The sequence below is a fragment of the Platalea leucorodia genome, assembly GCF_965183815.1.
Source record: "Platalea leucorodia genome assembly, chromosome: 8".
Classification (NCBI taxonomy): Eukaryota; Metazoa; Chordata; class Aves; order Pelecaniformes; family Threskiornithidae; genus Platalea; species Platalea leucorodia.
The window spans coordinates 9,367,161-9,387,882 of NC_138830.1; the positions used below are offsets into that span (position 1 = coordinate 9,367,161).

General features: G+C 42.4%; 1 protein-coding gene across 1 annotated transcript in view; it reads left to right on the forward strand.

The window, feature by feature from the left end:
- Positions 1-20,264, forward strand: part of GPR149 (G protein-coupled receptor 149) — a gene marked incomplete at both ends in the record, with an annotated part of 27,796 nt that extends 7,532 nt beyond the window's left edge. Inside the window, 1 exon segment of the mRNA XM_082319162.1 lies at positions 19,692-20,264. Coding sequence (XP_082175288.1) covers positions 19,692-20,264 — 573 coding nt within the window.
- Positions 20,265-20,722: the final 458 nt, after the last annotated feature.

Here is a 20,722-nt window from a genome sequence, read left to right on the forward strand (position 1 = left end):
TAAGAGCCTGTGTGAAATCCACAAGACAGGAGCTGCAGAAGGCTTCAGGTTGGAAAGGACCTCTGGAAGTTACCTAATCCAGCCTCCTGCTCCAAAGCAGGGCCGACTTCAAAGCTGGATTAACTTGCTCTGGACCTTGGGCACATACATAAGTAAGATGTGTAAGAGGTATTTATACCTAAATTAGGGAATCCCCTCTCCCTCTGATAAACATAGTTTTATGAATTGAGTCAAAGTAGGATTTTGTTTGATATTTCAGATTTGATTGATCATCCCTTTCATGAAAAAGCAAATGTTCACTCTGGTGCATTGTGCAGTGATGAACTACTGTGTTTGTGGACAGAAGTAAATGATGACTCAACCTGGTTTTAATCTACTAGTTCTTGCTAACCCCTTGTGTGCCATGTATAGTTTGGTTAATAAAGTCGGTATATCACTGGCTTCATCATTAACTGTGGCTCTCCTTGCAGTAGTTTCCAGATGGTGTTTCAAAAATTTTTTTTTAAAAAATCCCTTTCCCATCTCCTGTGGCTGCCATTTCAAATTGCTAGACCTATGAATTCCATTACAGCAGGTACGAGCACCTCTCTGTGAAGCAGCTGGCAATGACTTCATGTGGATGGCTTTATTTGCCCTGGGGCTTTATATGTCACTTCTGGACATACTTCTTCACTGCTTGCATTACAAGGAATCCCAATTCATCCTTTTCTGACATTTTCCAAGTTATAACCCAGTGTGCAGTTGCCAGGCATTAAGGCTCCTATGGTCTAAAAGTTCAAGGCTTCTAAGTTACAGATCTCAGCGTGTCTGACATTCAGCATGAGCTTCCAGAGCTTCACAGCGCTGACATTTGCTTTGCTGCTGAAAAAGGGCAGAATATGAAACTCTGGCAAGCATTGTAAAAATAACTTTAATGCATTTCTCAGATGTATGTTGCATGAAAGATCAATTTGGGCCAAATATTAAATAAGTTAAAAGCCACCCCTTTTATTTATCCTGTCTGGAAGTCCCTAAATATCTAAGAGAAGTCACTTTCTCCTCATCGCTCTCCATTTGCCACCTTTGTTAAAGAAGGCCCTAGCATTTGTTGGCCATGTACTTCTGCTTAATCCGTCAATTAAGCTATCCGACTGGGGAGAAAATACCAAACCTTACAAAGAAATGGATGATTATCCTAATAGAATAAAAGTTCGTCATCTTCAGTACTTTCAGACTATAAATGCTTGATCACAGAAATAAATATAGATGTTCTTATTAGAGTACTTCCAGCTTTCTTTTCAGTAAGCAGAACTTGTAATAATTTACAGTAGGAGGAAGAATAGCAATTATGCATGGATTTTCAGCTTAGCTGTTAAGTGATGTGGTAAATGTGTCCTTACATGCTGAATTTCCCCGTAGCAAAGGGCATAGATGCTCAGCATGAGAACTTGAGAAAAACATAATCTCAGTCCTTCTGCACATACTTGTTGAAACACGGACAGTAAGTTGTCTTACAGAAAATTACAATGCATTTTTCTCAAATCAAAATTACTTATCATTTCTGCTATACTACCTGGTTTGAAAGCTTTTGAAATTAAGAGCTCCCACGATAGCCCTGAGAGCAGCTGGGTCAGAGTGCTCCATTTCCCTGATGCTGTTATTGGGGTTCCCCCTGCTGTCGTTCTGCCCCTGTGCTCCTTCATGTTCAAGGAGAGAATCTTTTACTCACGCAACCAAACAATTTGCTGTTCTGCAGCAAAATGGAGAGCATTGCAGTGACCAAATGTAGAAAATACCATGCTGACTGAAGTTACAGTTGGGAGAGCTACAGTCAACTTCAGCCAGTTATTGAAGAAATCATTGTTAGTTGCTGCTGCTGAATGAGTAATATGATGTGCATTGCTGTAGCTGACGGGTATCCCATTTGGAATAAAAACTGTTTTGCCAAGTGCAGTAAACCAGAACACTTTGGTCAGGGCCAAAAAGGTGCAATAGTCTCATCCTGATCTCTAAACATGTTGTCATGCCTTTTTATTAATCTTTCTCATAGCCACTTTGCAAATTGAACAGGAGAGGAGAGAGAAAAGAGAGATGAGATGTAGTGTGCAGATAAAAGCAGGCTTGAACAAGCATTGCTTCGTGAAAGAATAATTGCTCAAAGTTTCTCTGAGAAAGCTCAGGAGGAAAAGAAGCGACATACTGAAAAACAGTCCAGTCTGAGCGTGCTGTGGTCTAGAAACAAACCCAGCCCGCATCCTCCTCAGGGTACCTGTGGCAGAGTTTTATCCTTCACAAGGTCACCTGCTACTTCAGCCCTTCAGACGGCACAGGTTACCTGGGACACAGCCTGCCTTGAGGAAGCTGCTGGCACAAGTGGCCGTGACAGGAGTCTGAGGGGGCTGTGCAGAATGGTCTGATCACCATTTCAGTAGAGGGATGGGTATGAGGGGAACAGAAAGGCAAGGAGGGATTCTCCCACGAAAGAGAGCGCACCCATGCTCGTATTTTGTTTGAGGGAGCTGCCTGAAACACACAGCCATGTCACTCTATGTTATTTTTAAAAAGTCATTAAATGGTAAACTGTTAACTTGCAATAAATTCTGCTTTCTCTGTAGACCTTGTTATTTAGTGTTGCTTATGTAAGGAAACATAATTAGGTTCTATACTTCTGCTGCAGATCACCTTAAGGCCATGCCAAATTCCAGAGTTCATAGCAGTGAGTGAGATTTTTACTGGCACTGATTTATAAAATCGACATTGTTCAAAAAAATTTATGTGTGTGTGCGCATGTTAATTAGTTAGCTGGTTAATTAGTTATGCTATTTTTGTAGGTACCTGTAATGATCTGGAGGTAGAAATACATTAATCTGATAACATTAAAATGATGACGCTCCTCAGGAGATGCAGCGCAGCTGCGTTCCATACGGTGTGCTTGGTCAGCACATTGCTTCTGAGAGGGCAGCAGGGATTGCACCAGCTCTCCGTTGCCTTGCAAGTTGTGTTACCAGAGAACCGGTGATTAGATCTTGCAGCTGTTAGTTTTGTGCTTCTGTTTACTCAGAAGTGGGGTAAAAACAGAGAAAAGCAGGACGGGAAAGAGAAAGTTGAGTCACGTGTGAATGTAGTTTAGAGTGAAAGGGCTCTATGTGTGCTCCGACAAAAACCGCTCTCCAAAGCCACTGAAATAGTGCTGGTCAAATGCAATACAATTCAAGAAAGATCCATCTTTTTCTGGCCTTCTGTTTGAGGAATGTCTAATTTATTATATACCCTTTTTTGTTTTTCATGTTCACTAATTTATTCCAGTTCCTCACCCAGTCTTGTGCTATTAGCCAGTTCTAGTGACTGTACAGTGGCTGCTCTTCAAGCTTTTAACAGACCACAAAAAAAGTTACTGCAAGAGCAGGGTATGAAGCGTTCTGTTTTTCATTTCCAGAAACATCCATACGTGCAGACTGTGTTTTCCCTTCTACTTACCAACAAAACCTCTGATTATTTTGCAATACATCTGTACTGGCAGTACTTTAAAGTTCTCTGCAGTTTTTTGCAGGCTGCCATCAAAAAGAATTGACCTAATCTCATGGAAATTAGTTGGTCCCTTGCCTGATCATAGACACTGCTGCTGTCACTGATTGTTTATCCTAGTTCTAGTCTTAAAAAAAATTCAGTTACATTAGGAGTTCATGTAGTGGGTTGAGTTGCACAGGGAGCTCCTCTACCCCTGCAACTTTATGCTGCTGACAATCCGCTGGTTTCTTCTGAAACCCAGGCACATGTAATACAAACACTGTGAGGTACTAAACCTGGAGATGTAGGCTCATGGAACTGCGGTGCCACTAATATGTTCCCTCTGCCAGGGAGGAAAACAATGTGTGAAGTAGCAGGCACTCTGCAGTGCTCAGTTCTTCTCTTCTCTGCTCATTGATCTGCTGGCTCCCGTGCTGGGAGGGCCCAGGGGAGGAAACCCCGGGCTGAGCTGGAGATGGGAGTCTGCTTGCTCAGCCAGTACTGAATCCTCTTGAGGATATAGAGGGAAAGTGGAATTTAGCTCTGTCCTGCACATCATCTGGATAAACTCTACTGAGCTTCCCACAAGTCAAGTTGGGGCAAAGTAAAGATATAGCCCAGCGGTACTACGAGCTGCTGCTGGCTGCAGTCTCTGGTCACAGCACAGTTGTAATAACCAGCAAAACTAAAGTTTGATACAGCTCTGGATGACAGCAGATCCTTTGCCTGCCAGTTGCCTGGCTAGAGACAGTTTTGTCTTTACGTTCTGGAAGGAACCCAACACCAGTGCCACAAAAAGCCAGTAAAGATGCAATGTTTGCTTGTTACTTTTTTTGTCGTATCGGCTGGCGGTCCATTGGGTGGAGTAGGAAGAAATGTCTGATCAGATGAGGCTGAGCCTGAGGCAGACTTTGGGAGTTTCCGTGCCAGGACTTCAGTGCTGGAGCTGAAGGGCAGCCAGAGCCGGGATGGAGATGGGGATGGGGTGGGGGGCAGAGGGGGCTGGTAGGGCCTTCCTGCGCAATAGGAGTGAGGGCACGTGCAAGAGGAGGTGCTAGGAAGGAAAGGGAAGATGCAGCTGCTCTCCAGGCTACTGCAGTAAATCCATCCTTGAACCTCTTCTATAAAGCTTTTATCTATACTATATCACAGTCCTAAAGAAATGCAACAATTTTCTTGGCTTGTGTTTGGCCTTTCTTCTGGTTTTCTTTTATTTTCATAGCCAGAGCCTGATACATAGCTCCACTATAGAAGTACTGCAAGTGGCAGTAAATTTGTTTCAGCAGAACAATACCTGATGGCAGCTGCAGGGGGACATCACAACTTGGCTCCCTGTGACTGAGAAGAAAGTGGAAGGAGCAACATGGCATAATAAGTGTAAAGCACATTAATGAGGACATATATTTCTTTAATACTGGTTTACATATTGTAAGAGTTCGGATTGATGTACCTTCCTGCATGTCAGTATATGAGTAAGTGAAAAATGTCACCTATTCCACCCCTCCCCCCAAGCTGCTTCCTACCATGTCATGTCTACTTTTTTCTTTCTTTCTTTAGCACTTCCCAGTAAATTTACTCAGCCCTTTCACCTAAAAGCTGTGGTTTTGCCCCTGTTTCAACCCAAGGAAAATGAGTGCAAAAATAAAGCTTCCATAAATCTTATCTTGCTGCAAAACTAGCACATGGCAGTGGCTGTGCTGATGAAATGAAGGCAGAGGTGGGAATACTGGGTGCAGTGCTGTGTACTAAATCGCAGTGTTTACAGGCAAAAATGTCCTCTTGGGCTGCATCCTGAGGGTAGGGACATAGCTGTGTTTTTCCCATTAACACTAATGGAAGTCAAGAGGCTGAACCACATGCCTGGAAATGTGCCCCCTTATGTTTCTGTCCTACAAAGCCATCTTGCACATTTCCTCCCTGTTCTGCTTCTATAGCAGGAGGTGTTCAGAGGTGCTAAATGGTTATAGTCATCATGCTGATGGTCATATGTGCTATTCTCTTCAGTTACAAAGAACTGCTACGTTTCCTATTTTGCTCCCCCCAAACTTACACTGTATGTTGAGCAGATTGGCCCAGCATCCATACCACTTCTTAAGAGCAAAAAAAGCCTCTGAGGTAAAGGACTTGTTGAAATTTTACTGAATTTTGTGTGATGATTTCCATCTCGCTTGAAGGTGGTTTGCACTGCTCGGTAAGGGTAAGGATCCAGTGAAGGGCTTTGCATCTCTGATGCAAAATTAACAGAGTAAGGAACTAGGATTGCTGGTCTCAGTGTTAGGTCAGGTACAGTTGGAAATAGTGTCTGGTGTTCTGGTATGACCGAACCACTCAGCTGCACTGTGATTAAGAATTAAAATGTGAAAACCTGTGTGCTTGGCTAAAACCTGGTCACCCACCTTGGCGAAAGATAATTAGTTTCAGCTGAATGGAAATTGGCCAGCATTGAGGACTCTCTGGTTTGAAATTTAAACTCTGCCAATAACACATGCAACTGGATCCTTGTGAATATGACTTTGTCTTTGCTGATTTTAAAGTTATCTGATTCACATAGTGAGATAAAGGCTTAAGGATTTCATAGTTAACCACACAATCCTGCAGTTACTGTAGATGTGGTCCTCACTGACAGCCTCTTCACACACTGTACGAGGGGCGAGAGTTGCAGGCTGACCTGCTGACTGCATGTTAGCAAGCAGAGGTGTGATATTGGAATAGTGTTAAAAAGTACAGCTCTTCCCAGTAAACTAACCTCTTACCTCGGGTAATAAACTGGGGTTGGCTTTGGGAGTTGGAAGGTCAGAAGCAGATGTGGATAGGTTACCTTTACCAAGTCAAACTTTATGAAAATGGAGAAAAAATCCAACCACATTTTACTAAAGTTTGTAAATAGCAAGGTTATTCAACAGTGGGTCTGATCCAAAGCACTGTAAGTCCAAACATCCCAGCTTTTAGTCAGGGTAAATATTCCATTATATTTAGTGGGGCTTTGTCACAGTCTGCATAGAGCTTTCATTTGAAAAACTGCTGGTATTTCTTATGTCTGATGCCAGCAACCACTCGAGTACTTCAGAGGAAGGTAACTGTTAGCAGGACTGAATATTTTTCAGTGCTGTCTGCTGAGAGGAGGGATAGTGCATGCCAGCTAGCCCGCGCTGCTCACTTGCCTGAAGTGATTCAGGGAAACAGGGGATAAGAAGTAAGCATTACTTTTTTTTCAGCCTCTGAGCAACAAGTGATACTTGCAGAAGGCTGCCCATTTTAATTTGTATTGTGAAAGCAGTATTTTTTATTCTGTTATTTTCAGACCTTAAAGAAGCAGTGAGAAAGGTATCAATCACTTTGATTTAGATTTTTTGAGAGTAGGGTGCCAGACAATATATGTGATGCCTTTGATTTTCTCTTGAAGCTATGTACTGCTTGGAAAATGGCACTACCTTGGAGTGATAGTAATGATGCCATAGCTGGTTGTCTCCTCATCGTCTGTTCTGTGAGTAAGGAGTTGCTCCATCAAAGTGATTTCTCTGGAATAAAAGTGGCATGAAAGGAGAATGAGGCAGAGGGTTTTATTTAATACCTATATAGGCTACCTATAATTGAGAGGGAGAGAAAAAAATGGTACTTGTCATTTCTAACTCTTGCTCAGCTGTATTTTTGAAAGATACCTTTAACATCTTGTAAAATACCAGTGTATTTCCCTTTCCTAAAGAGATTGAGTGTAAATATGTCATGTATTTTTTTGCCTGTAGTTAAGTGCCTTCAGGCAACAGAAATCCCCCAGGCTTGCAATAGAATCATAGAATGTCCTGAGTTGGAAAGGACCCACAAGGATCATCGAGTCCAACTCCTGTCCCTGCATAGGACAACCCCAAAATTCACACCATATGTGTGAGGTTGTTGTCCAAATGCTTCTTGAATATTGTCAGGCTTGGCACCGTGACTACCTCTCTGGGGAGCCAGTTCCAGTGCTCCACCACCCTCTGGGTGAATAACCTTTTCCTAATGTCCAACCTAAACCTCCCCTGGCATAGCTTCCTGCCGTTCCCTTGGGTTCTATCATTGGTTGCCAGGGAGAAAAGATCAGCACCTGCCCCGCTTCTTCCCCTTGTGAGGAAGCTGTAGACTGCAATGAGGTCTCCCCTCAGCTCCTCTTCTCCAGGCTGAACAGACCAAGTGACTTCAGCCGCTCCTCATACGGCTTCCCCTCTAAACCCTTCACCATCTTCGTGGCTCTCCTCTGGACACTCTGTAGTAGCTTCGTATCCTTTTTATACTGTGGCGCCCAAAACTGCACATACGTTCATAGAATCATAGAATCACAGAATGCTTTGGGATGAAGGGCACCTTTAAAGGTCATCTAGTCCACCTCCCCTGCAATGGGCAGGGACATCTTCAACTAGATCAGGTTGCTCAGAGCCCCATCTAGCATGTTGTAGGCTTTCTGATTGTTTTTTTTTCTTTGACTTGATACCTCATCCACGGGTTGCCTCAAGCAAACTCTTTCAAGAGACTCTCTGTATAGAACCTATTTATGTGCCCTGCAAAGAGAAAGAGGGGGAGGCTGTGTAAATTATTTCACTTAGGAGAAATCAGTGCTGTATCTCTGTATGTCTGCAATTTGAAGTTTTTTTAGCAGTGATAAATACACAGGATCTTGTAAACATTCCAGTAGACAACAGGCACAGCATAGAAGCTGCGTTACAAATGGACTTGAAGTTTTTAGTTGCTTTCCACTGGCCTGTACAACGGTACCCATGCTGATCTGCTGTGATGCTCTCGTCTGGTCTCTTCCTGCAGGTGGTGTTCCCCTGGTTGGAAAATCAATGTAGCATTTCACTGTCATCTTCTAACTTTGCTCCAAGTGGGACAAAGTGGTGCGGTCCTTGCGATGCTTGCTGACTTTCTGTCTGCAGTTAAAATTCAATTGGCACTCTGTTGAGTTCCACGAACAGCAGAAATACTGAGAGTAGAAACATTTGCCTGGGAGGGCAAGGCTGAATATAGGGCAAGCTCCTATAGCACTTCCCTCATGCTGGGACCCCAGTGTGAAGCAGCTAGCTTCCTATGGCTGCTCTTTATCCTCTCTGGTTCAGAAAAATAAGCAACAGCTTTCAGATCTGTTGCTTAAACAGGTTTTTATGAATGCTAGATACAAGTATATATGCACACAGAGAACTAGAGAAAAGAAATAAAAAACTGGGCTGTGGAGAAGTAATGAGGATAAATAAGCCTTGTGGAACTGACCGATGACACTGTAAGAGTCCTGTAAGAGACTCTTACAGGAATCGATCCTGCAAAGAGCTGCCACTGATTGATACCAGTGTTCTTTCTCTGAGAGAACAGACAATGCTACAAACAAAATCAGTATCACACTGACCAAGGGATCCTTGTACATTGGCCCTAATGCCACTTAATGGAAGAGGAGTTACAAAAGCAGTGCAATTTAGACACCTTCCAATAAAGCCATTACATTGTAGGCTGATACGTTCTCCGTTCTTTAAAGGCTTGTGCCGTTCTTCAACATATTTTTCTTCATCATATTTTTCTAGTAAGCAAAAACAGCATTTCATTTTAACTTTACAATACCTGTACCTCAGCAGAAGCCCTGTTAGTATGATGCTTGCAAATGAACTCAGAAATTTTCCAGGACTGGCAGTACACTCATCAAATACACTTCACCAAGTCTGGTGAAAAGAGTAAGGCCCAGTTTTGCAGCTATCACAAAAAAGAGGATGAATGTCATCAGACCATCTCCTATGCAAAGAGTGACGACTTCCCGGTAGCAACGTGATGGTGAGAGCTGAACTAGACATCCCAAACTCTGATTTCTGTACCCACCACATGCTGCCCAATAGACCTCCTCTCTCTTCCGTGATACTGACCTTCTTCAGGCAGTTAATAATGCAATTAGCCCTGTCAGTCAAGACCATAAGAAGTCATTTTCAAACGTTCATGGCTGGAAAGCTTTGGCAGATATATGTAACTATGCAAAAGCCACGTTCTTTAGAGTGTGATACATAGATTGCAGAGTTGCACCTTTCTAAAGCAGGAAATGTCAGTTCTGTGGACACTAACACTGCTTTAATTGTGGTCCAGTTGACAAAACCCTTATTACTTGAGACTCATTGATCCTATGCAATGGAGATGCAGGAATGGAGCTCTCTCTACAGCTAGGAGTGAGGTGGTTGCCTCAGTGCAGTGCTAGCCTCATTGTTCTGCTTTTAAAACCTCAGGTAGCTTCTCCCCTTCCCTCTCTGTACGAACATAGGCGTACGCATAGACCATGACCTTGGCCTTCAATTGCATGGTCAGTTGTTGCCCACATTCACTGTACCACATGAGGAAACCACACAAGATAAAAATACAAGAGCCAGAATTAATTTACCTAGGTAGCCACAGTGCTGGCATTTTTGTACTTTCAGATGCATGACATCACAATTCAAAGGTTCCTCTAGTACAGATTTTGAATAATATCTCTGTTTCTTGTGCACACCCCAAATATTTATCTTCATGCAAATAATTAACACTGATATTTTCATTCTACGCACTCTTTTTTACCTGGAAGTGCAAACAAATTATTAGAAATTGTCAGAAATATCTCACAGTGTGTTGTGAGCACAAATGCACAGAATTACATAAGGACTAAGTCTGTACTTGTTTAAAAATCTTATTAAAAATAACAAACATACAAATCAAAATAGGCACTCCCGTTTTCTCAGTTATTTTTGAAACATCAGTGTAGGATGTGAGACAAGTGTCCGGAAGGCAAGAAGTTTGGTGAAAGCCAGACATTTCAGCAAACCCCATCAAGCTAAGCCTGTTTCTGTGTTGAAGAGAGTTGTTTCCTGTAAAACAAACTATTCTGTCTATGAGGAAGACTATTTAAATGTAATAGATTTGAAACAGTAAATCTTTACATGAACATATAGCTTGTTTATAGCAATTTTAGCATAAGTAGGTGCAGAGCATCTAGACTTCTGTAGGACATCAGCAATTACAGACCACAGAGAAACTGAAGCTCACGGCAGCTGACTCCCGTGAAGCCCAGCAGTAAGGACAGCTGTGGACTCATCTGAATGACATTAAAGCCAGGCACCTTCCGAGCTTCTGTCCATGCTGTACCCATACTGCAGGGAGTCACTAAGGGTGCCATATGCATTATTTGTGGAGTATTAAAGGGCTTTCAGTTGAGCTTATTCACTTCAGCCCCAGACAACTGAGTACAGAAGTTCTGGTCTGTAGATGCAAGTATTCTTATCTTGGATGCCTCTGTTGCACTTTGTGTTACTAATTTGCTCCAAATAAAGGCCTGTCCACATTGGGCAGGCCAATGACAAATACCGGTTTTCAGGTCATCTGAGGTGAGCTTGTCTATTCTTGTGATACCCTATTAGCTCTAAATTTACTGCAGTCAGCTTCTCAAAGGGCAAGTCACTGCAGTAATTAATTTTACTGCAGCTAATTTTTATTTTTAGGGAAGTGGAAGACTAAGCCTCTATTTTAAAATAAACAGAAAACACATTGTCTCTGGAAAGAAACGTTGGGATCCTTACTGGAAACATTCTAAAAACAGAACTTCTCAGCTAGAGCTATATTCCACCAAAGTAATTAGGAATACAAACTCATTAGAGCTTTATTTAGATTGCTGATATTTCTGTTTGGGAAGGCGGCATGGCCCAATGGGAGCGGCATTGGACTGGGACGCAGCAAAACCTGCTGTCTGTTCTTGGCTCTACCGCTGCCATTCAGCAGGCTTGGGAGAGTCGCTCTCCATGCTGGGACCTCACATCAGAGCTCTCCTACCTTTTCCAGAGACAAGATACACACTCTAATATGATCTCTACTTCACTGTAACACTAATGTTACACCTATGTTATTATTCCATGGCCTGTCATGCACAACATTTGAAAATCGGGAATCATGAGGGAGAGTCTACAAACTACCTTGTGCTTGAGTCCGTTGCCCAGACACAGGCATGTAGAACCAGTTGAGATGCCTTAGGGTGTCCCACTTGGCCTCCAGCTGCTGCTTCAGGAGGCTGTAGGTCTCCAATTAGTCCTCTGTTACATTTGAAAGTTTTTTGAGGGTATCTTGAATCCTCTACGGCATCTCTGATGGCACTAGGCAACCATGTCTGGGCAACTAGTTCAAACTTTAAATGCCTGAGTACATAGCCTTCTTGCATAGTCAGGGAGGGTAGCTCCTAACTTAGGTGCACTTGAGTATTCTCCAAACAAATTGTCGTCTTCCCCTTGATCATGTAGGAATTCCAGGCTCTTAGGCGTTTTCTTTCTTCCCCCAGTTAACCTTTTTTTTCTCTACTGGCTTGTACCATATTGCAACAGCAACTTCTTGTCTTTGAAATCAAACTGAGCTGTGAGCTACATGAACCACTGTTCAGGTCATGTGGCTCTGAACATACCTTTGATTTCAGTTGCTAACAAGGATTACCTAGCTAAGGATCGACTTCTGGAACAGAGTCAGCTTCGTTCTCAGGAGATGAAGTATTAATTGATAACCGTGTTTGGAGAACGGAGCTGTTCATGCTTTCATTTCCCTGCTGTGCAGTCATCCACTCCCTGAAACAAAAAATTACCAGGAAATCCTGGGAAGTGTGTGCTTATCCAGACTGGACAATGGTTTCTGCAGGTGCTAAGCACTGGAGAACTGGGACCTCTGAGTTTCAGAACCTTGTCACTGGATGAATCCTGTTATACTTAATACAAAATATGAAAAGTATGTAGAAATGTTCGATACTTGAAATATTAATAGGTTAGCCTTAAAGAATTTTCTAGGCTGCTTCTGGCAGAATAAATTCTTGATCACTTGTAAACTGGAGTTTTAAATTATTTGAACATGACATGTAAATACATCACAAACAGTATTCAAAGGTGATTGCAGTCATACATTCCTGACTTTTCTATAAGCGCCCAGCTCTGCAAATTGCCGATCAACTCCTGCAGACACTAAAGGAAAGCAGAGGGAATGCTATACACCCTTGGGAAGCTCTGCTTTGGCAAGTGATGAAATTAAAATTTTCTTCGAGTGTATTTGCAGCTTAATACCCGTTTATTAATATTTCACATAAGTATAGCTATTTAATGGCAAACCAAATAGAAAAGGGTGGGGTTTTTTTTTGGTTTCTGGCAATTTGCAAGGAGAAATACAATAATAGATTCTGTAAAAGTTACCTTCCCCTTTCCTCCCCTTCCCCCTTGAAAAAGCCATAGGGATTAAAACCTTATTTTCTATTCAGGTAAGGCTGTGGAGTTTCTAGGTTCCATAAAAGGCCTTAGTAGGATCATGTAAAAACTGTAAGTCAGATGGCTCCTGGTGGGCCCTTTCTCCCTGCTTTGAGCATTTCCAGATTGAAACCTTTCTGCCAGGGCCCATTGCCCAGCCACCGTGGGGCTCAGTTCTGTCCTCTGCAGAGGCTGAAGCCTCCCCTGTGTGACAATGTCCTCCCCCAGTGAATCTGGCTCAAACTCTGCTCAGGCAGCCAGAACAGGACAGGGGACCCCCGTCTTAAACTACAATGATTATGAGCAAGGTTTGCCTCATAGCAACAACAACTACTTTCTGTCTTCTGTGAAATCTGGAAGGTGGATAATTTAATTTAATAATGAAAGGCTTTGCTTTATCAATTATGCAGAGATTTCTCTGTTCAGAATGCATCAGCACTCCATAAGGAACAAGTACATTTGTGATTTATTTCATTGTAATTTTTTGTCTTTGCTTGTTAAAAATGCATGTGCTGGTACATGTAGTTCTCCAGTGAAATCCCTGTCCCAGATTCTAACAGACAGAATAGCCTCCAGCCATCTCAGGCAGGAGCTGCACAGGGGGTATGCCCTGTGGTAGGACATGATGGAAATAAACACTCTCCACAAAAAGTAAAACTAAGCAAGGGAAGGGCCAGCTCGCCTTGGCAGGAGCTCGTGGCAAACATCACGGCGTTAGAGATCCTGCAGCGTTCCTGAGTGATGAAATGAGTGTGGATATATATTAAGCAACTTTAAAAATTACCAACTTGCTGTTTCTGTGGTGCAAACCTGCAGAAAACAGTCCTCCAGAGGGATCACTCGGATTTAGTGCTAGACTGCAACTTTTATGAGACCCAGCAGATATTTTGTGGTATTCAGTTAAAGCTGGCCTTGGCATAAAGATAGCAATTTTGGCTTACAGAATGTTTTGATTGGGGAATGCTGTGATTTTTTAAATTGAAATATTTGAGCATTTCCAAATTGAAACCTTTCAATCCTACCAGAAATTAAGAAATCAATTGTAAAAAGGTAAATATTTTATATACATATATATGTGTGTGTACAGTGAATAAATAAATACTTGTATGTATCTATGCATGTGTTCACACAGAGAAAAAGTATCTGTAAGTGGATATAAGAACCAGAACAGGCTTCAATTTTAAATCTGCTGTGTTCAAGCAGATAAGTGTCTGATCCTGCCTTCACCTCTCCTAGTTGAGAGTGAGTAGGGTCTCAGAAAGACAAATCTTCACTTCACATGATCAGAACCATTGACAGCAAGCCTTCCTTGTCCTGCGTAGTTGCCATGGATGCCAAACTGGTATGGGATGCACGGGACTCAGAAAGAATGCACTTCAGCTGTGGCGTGTCTTTGTGATAGTACTACAAATCCTGGTATAACTGATTCTGATAAACACAGTACTGGAGTTGTAGAAAAATGTCTACATTTTATTCAGGAATAATGATAATTATATAGGTGTGTCTAATATGCTGCAAAACTGCTGAGATACAAAAGCTGCAAAATGGCACTTTGGTTGAAAAGATAGGGTTTTATTTTATTTCACAAAGCTCTTTACTTTCATGCTAGTGCCTGATGCCTGCATGCATTGTCAAGATAGAGTCAAAGCGTTGTCTTTCTGAAGATGATCCAAGAAACGAGTGTCTGTAAGTTTTCCGTACCTTCTTAAAAACATCTGTGTAGAAGTGCTTTAAAAAGAGAACGCATAACATAAATGGTGTGCGAGGAGTTAATACGCATATTTCTTTTAGAAACCAGGTTTTCTTTTAAAAACAGGAATACAAAATGTGTGGGCAAAACAGTGTGGAAAGAGGTCAGTGGAGCAGTACCCTTTCAAAAGGCATTTTGGGCCCAGGCTGTGGAGAGTGAGGTGGCAGACATTCAGAAACAGCACAGTGGGTCTCTCTCTGTTTTCACTGAAGGAGAAATGAATCATAACCCTTCTACAACTGTGGATGCTCTTGTTCATGCTAAAATAATGCAGAGGTGAGACACAGGAACCTGGATGGATGAACTGAAGGGCACTGTTAAGTGTTACTCAAATTGCTTTCTCTTCCTACTGCTTTAGAATTAAATTGGATTCTAAGGCTTAAAATCAGAAAGCTGAACTGTAAGTAGCAATGGGAGTAGAGGATAAAATACTTCTTCACAGGATGTACCAGTATAGTCTGGTTTGCTAGTAGGTTCCTATTTATTGCCATGAATGTGTCATAAGAGGCAAAAATGGATATTTAATAATGATATCAAGGACAAGATAAGGATCACATTCTGTTCTCATTAATAGTAATTTATACTGAAAACAATTCCAGTAATAATCAGTTTTACCTGGCTATACATAAAACTAGAAATGCATTCTTCCCTCTTTTGGGCTAACTGTTTTTATTCACAGAATTTTTCTGTTGGGCTGCTTGACTCTAGAGCGAAGCTTGCAAAGCAAGCACAAGGTGGGCGACAGCTCTGAACCCAGGAGGGAGCCTGGCTGTGGTGTTCAGTGCCCTGTGCATTGCTGAGGAGCCGAGGGGCTGGATCCAGTTCTCGGTTGCTAGCCCATTTCTGGCTCTGGAGCAGAGTCCTTCCAGGTGCTCTGGCTGCAGAGGGGCGGTCACCGTCTGGGGCTGCAGCAGCTCCCCTCCAGCATGGAGCACAGGAGTCTTCCTGGGGCTGTGGCACTCTGGGGCCAGCCAAGGTAGTGCTAGTTCCCCTCAGCACTTAGCGGTGAATTTTCAGTTCAGTGGCTCAGATCTCTCCTCAGGCTTTATTCCTGCCTTCCCCTATCATGTAATTCCAGGGTTTGATTTAATTTTTAATAAACTCTGTTTAGTTAGTATCATGCAAATGCTGCTTACTGTTTTTCAGTAATTATTTGGATTTTTTTTAACTTTGAACATTTTGCATTGGTGATGAATGGGGTTGTTTCACACACATGTACGTCGTCAAATCTTGCAGTTAATAGTCTAGTTTCATTGCAACTCAGTTGCTGCACTGAGGGAGTTTAAGCTGTGATTTGAAAGCTGCTCCCTGCAAGGGCAGTGGTTACTAGGCAGGCGCCTGTCACAGTCACAAGTGCATGGCATTGTGGTGCATGGTTTGCAAAGAGGCAAATGGATTCTCTACTTGTAGAAACAGGTGAAGGTGTTTGTAATTGAACAGTATTTCTACTGGAATTGTTCTAGTGGAAAATGATGTCGTTTACTGGCTTCCTGGTTAGTGACTGGGAAGTGGCATAGAAGACTTCTATCCTTTTCACTTCTAAAAGTAAATACTGATTTCTCAACAGAAAACAGACTTTCAGAAAGAGCCACTAAATCTGTGGTCATTGGAAAATTTCTCATTTTCCAGAACTGGAGCATTCATTCCAGCCAGTGAGGATTACTCATTCTCCTTCCAGGTGCCTCAGACATATCCTCCATCTTCTTGACATTCAGTCTGACAAATCCGCAGTGTTTTATTAAGTAGAACATAACCTTGCACTGAAGTAATCAGTTCTTATTTAACTTTTTTTTTTCATACTCTTTAGATGTCTTTCAGTATAATCGAAGTGCTGTTTTAGACTGTTCTTCAGACTCTGAGCTTGATTAACAGCCAGAAGTGCAGACACTCTTAACTGACCCTGCAAAGGACTTCCAGTGTTTTTTGCAGAAACTAGACAGGGGGCTGGAAACAGAGCTGTAGGGCTTGTATCCAACAGAAACACCATTCTAAATGTGTGTTACCAAGACTGTTAGATATCCAGGCTCTATCTATTGCAGTATCCAAGACACTAACCTTGTGCCTCTGTGCTGCTTAGAACAGTAGGCTTTGTCCACTTGGTCTTGCCCAGAGCTGGATTTGTTGCTCTGTCCTCTAGTGGCCTTAGTAAGCACCCGGGATGGAAGACAAGTGGACAAGAGCTTCCACAAGCTGAGAAAACGGTTATTCTCACATCTCTCCTTTCCTGGAGGAGTGATCCTAATTACAATTAGTAACTACAGAAAATATAAGTGCCAACACGTAACTGTGCTTTAAAGAAAAGCTCCCTCGTCATTGCTGTGAAACAAAGGCTGCTGGTGCTTACCCTTAGGAGAGCTACACTTGAGGGAGCCCTTGTACCCACCATGGCTCTGTACTCAGACAGCGGCCAGGAGCTGGCAGGGAGCTGCTACCGTCTAACATTCACTGATCTAGGACGTTTGCTGGCTTGATGACACAGCATGATAGCTGCCTCTGTAACTGCACATTGGAAGAACACTTGAGGACCATTTTTCTCTGACAAGTCTATTAAGGAGACTAATCCAACTTTGATTTCCTTCCAGAAGGGCAAGCCAGCTCCTAGGGTTTTGTCAGGCAAATTCCTTTGGTGAAGGACCACATTAAGTCATAGTCTGGCAAGATTTTCCTATGCAATGAAACCTGATTTCCTTTTCATGCTCTTCAGTGAAGGTGAGGTAATGTGGCACTTGATTTAGCTGTGTGGTTGTAAAGTTGTGCCTAATTCAATAAAAGTCTCATCACAACAGCTTCCTTTAATAAACAGCAAATAATTGCCCTTCCCAGCTCTCTATGAACAATTTCATGTTTCTAATCAGTATCCTAAACCTCTCTGTTTTTACTCACTTTCTCAGTTTTACTAGAAAGGAAACACTAAACAGAACTGGTCGAAGTGGAAGGGATCCTTTCAGTGCTGAAATAATGCTAGCACTTCTCCATACTGCCAATTATTAGACGTGGTCTTTCCATCACTCCTCCTTTTCTTCCTCAGTCTCTGTTCACACGGTTTGCACAAGACAGATCAATACCCAGGAGTACAACATTGGAGTTTCTGCTTCCGAGGGTGAGCTCAGGGCATCCCCCCGTCACTTGCCTGGGAAAGACTGGTCCTTTCCAAAGCCCAGGGTTTCTGCGGTTTGTCTCTTGGTTGCAGGTAGATTAATCACAACACTCACAAACCAAGAGGCATATACCGCTCTCCTAGACAGCTGTCTCCCTCTCTCATCTTAGCCCTCCCTTGCGTGGACAGGAAGAAATGTGAGTGCTATCCAAACTCCTTAAATGCCTCAGACTTACACATCCTGATAAATCAACTGTCATTTTTTCACTTTGTGCATTGATTGCTGTAATACTATTTCTTATTCCCTAATCATCCAGAAAGCCACACGCTACTAAGGAGGGTCTCTCTGTGTGTCTGTGTGTCTATAGAAGAAGGACAGGGGAGGATGAGGTTTGGGCTGGCGATTTTTCCTGCCAGGCAGCAGCAGCAGGAGGTAGGGAGTCACCTCTAGCTGGAGAGGGAACTGCAGCGCGATAGGAATAAGGTTGCAGTTCACATAACAATGTGATCTGGAGATATTTGAGGTAGATTTAAAAGATCATCAACTGCTATGAAAGCAGCATAGCAACAGCAACGCAGAAGACTGTGCAGGGTGATTCACCTTGCTACCTGGAAGCTTTTCAATACCCTCAGTGCACACTTCTCCCTAGTGTCTGTGTGGGTGCAGAGCTGGATTCCGCAGCTTCCCCTGCTTTCAGTAGTCTTCTCTGTCATGCATTTCCCGCTAAACCAGTGCAGCCCTTCCTCGTGAATTGCCCTGTCCCAAAGTCAGCACTTCACTGTCTGCCAAGGAGTCTGCTTTTGGCAAACCTGCAGTTCATTTTTAATAGCATTTTTTAGTGAGTAAGAGCAAGTTTTCAAATGGTAATCCCAGCCCTTCTCAGTAAGCAGTCAAAGCCCAACTGTAGCAAAGCAGATGAGGATGGAGCAATAGATGAGCCCTCCGTGAGATTCTCCAGAACCTGAGTCTGGTGTTTCTTTGCTGTGTGTGTCTACTTCTGCCATCACTTTTGTTCTGTCCAACATGAGTCACTAGATGGACAACCTCCACAGTTAAAAATGAGAGTCTTTATAGTGTGAGTGTCCGGCAGCACTATGGAAAAGAACATATAACAACCTACCACTGAGTCAGCTACCACAGTCCACATAGGAGCAAGCCGTGTCCTTTGTTCTCCACGCAGGCACTCACAGTGATTTTTTGTGTAATGCCTTTATTTATTTACAGCCTCTGAAACAGTATTTTCATTGCAACTGCTAAAAACTCCCTTCAGTACTGCAGCGCTATAACTGAATTTTCTTTCTCTGCCTTCAAGTGTGTGAAAATTTCTCTACTAATAAATTCAGCTTTGTTCTAGAAAATATGTTCCGTATTGGCTTCTAGAACCACTGTGAGATGTGTTTGGCAGCAAGGTTCTGGATGGGCCCTCTGGCCGTCAGGGTAGTGGTGCTGTAAATCCTTATTATACATTTCCAGCTGATACCATTGAGTGAACATTATTTCCACTATAAAAATGAAAGGCATAAAAAAGTTCCTTGAATAATATCTGACAAGTTGTTTTGGAAAGTTCAGCTTGGTAGCTAAACCATCTAACTTCAAGCATCTAATGTAGTTAAGACTAATTAAGACAGGGTGCCCAAGGGAGGCAGATGTTGTCAGCTTAGGGTCCTGGTTTGGAACAGTCCTCTGGTGTGATTTCTCTCCTTTTGGTCACTGTATGAGAAGCTTTAGGAGATCAGTATCTTGACCTGATTTGAGCAAAGTGAAAACACTTCCAGAGGTGCTCGTGAGTACTAACTAGGGAAGTGCCTCGTAGTGCTGGCTGTCTCGTTGTGGACTGGCTGCAATGAAACGTTAAGTGTAGACTGTTCCAATAAAGTGTGTGTGTCTATAAGCTGTAGCTGAGTCATAGTCGCTTGGGACTTCACTTTTTATACTAAAGTATATAATTACAAAACACTTCTTTCTAGTCTTTAAAGTCATAAATACCAGGTTTCTAAAATACCGCAAGGAAAAGTCTGCAACAGTGAAATAAGTTAACAAACTCAGCATAATTGGCTTACTTGTAATGGATTCTAACTGCAAAAATTAGCATTAGATAATGGTCATTCTTTCTCTTTTCAGCGACCAGGTGGGGCCTTAGCTATCCCTCTGTGTGCATTTCAAGGAACTGTATCTCTTCAGGCACCCACGGGAAAAACGCTGTCTTTGTCTACATACGAGGTAAGCACTGAAGGGCAAAAAATAACACCCATGTCAAAGAAAATTGAAGTGTACCGATCTAAAAGTGTTGGTCACGAGCCAAACCCAGAGGAGTCTCCTAATACGTTTGCCGACACAAGCGTTAAAATTCATTTAGAGGTACTTGAAATTTGTGACAATGAAGAGGCCCTGGATACTGTGTCAATCATCAGTAATATCAGCCAGTCCTCCACGCAGGTAAGGTCTCCATCCTTACGTTATTCACGGAAAGAAAACAGGTTTGTCTCATGTGATTTAGGGGAAACTGCCTCCTACTCCCTCTTCATACCGTCAAACAATCCTGACAGCGATATTAACATATCAATTCCAGACACTGTCGAAGCTCATCGGCAGAATAGTAAAAAGCAGCATATGGAAAGAGGTGGTTATCAGGAAGAAATACAAATGTTGAATAAAGCATACAGAAAACGGGAAGAAGATGGCAACAGCAATTAAAAGGCCTTTAATCTAGACATTTAAACTGATTTGACAGATGCTGCTCCTCTTGACTCAAGTTACCCTAGCAAATACAATGTCAACTGTTTTTTCCTAACATGTAAATTAATTTTATTTGGGTACACTGTTAAATAGATTAAAACTTTCAATAATGGATGGATGGGATAACAAATACTTAAGTGCTTTACAGCTTCGCATAGTGAATTTCAAGTTATTTATATATCTATTTATTTGAGGAACACGTGTCTAAAAGGAATCCTAAATAAAGTCTTAAAACCCAGCATTGGTTGCTTGTTGGCACTGGGTGGTCTGTCTGTGGGAACCTGTGGAAAATGAGGGAGCAGCTCCACAGGTGGGAAGTTATAACGGTTTTGGCTGACTTGGGATTCTGCTCTTAACAATGTGCCAGACTTGAAACATTTATCTGAAAAAATGTAGTCTAAAATTAAGACTAGCTC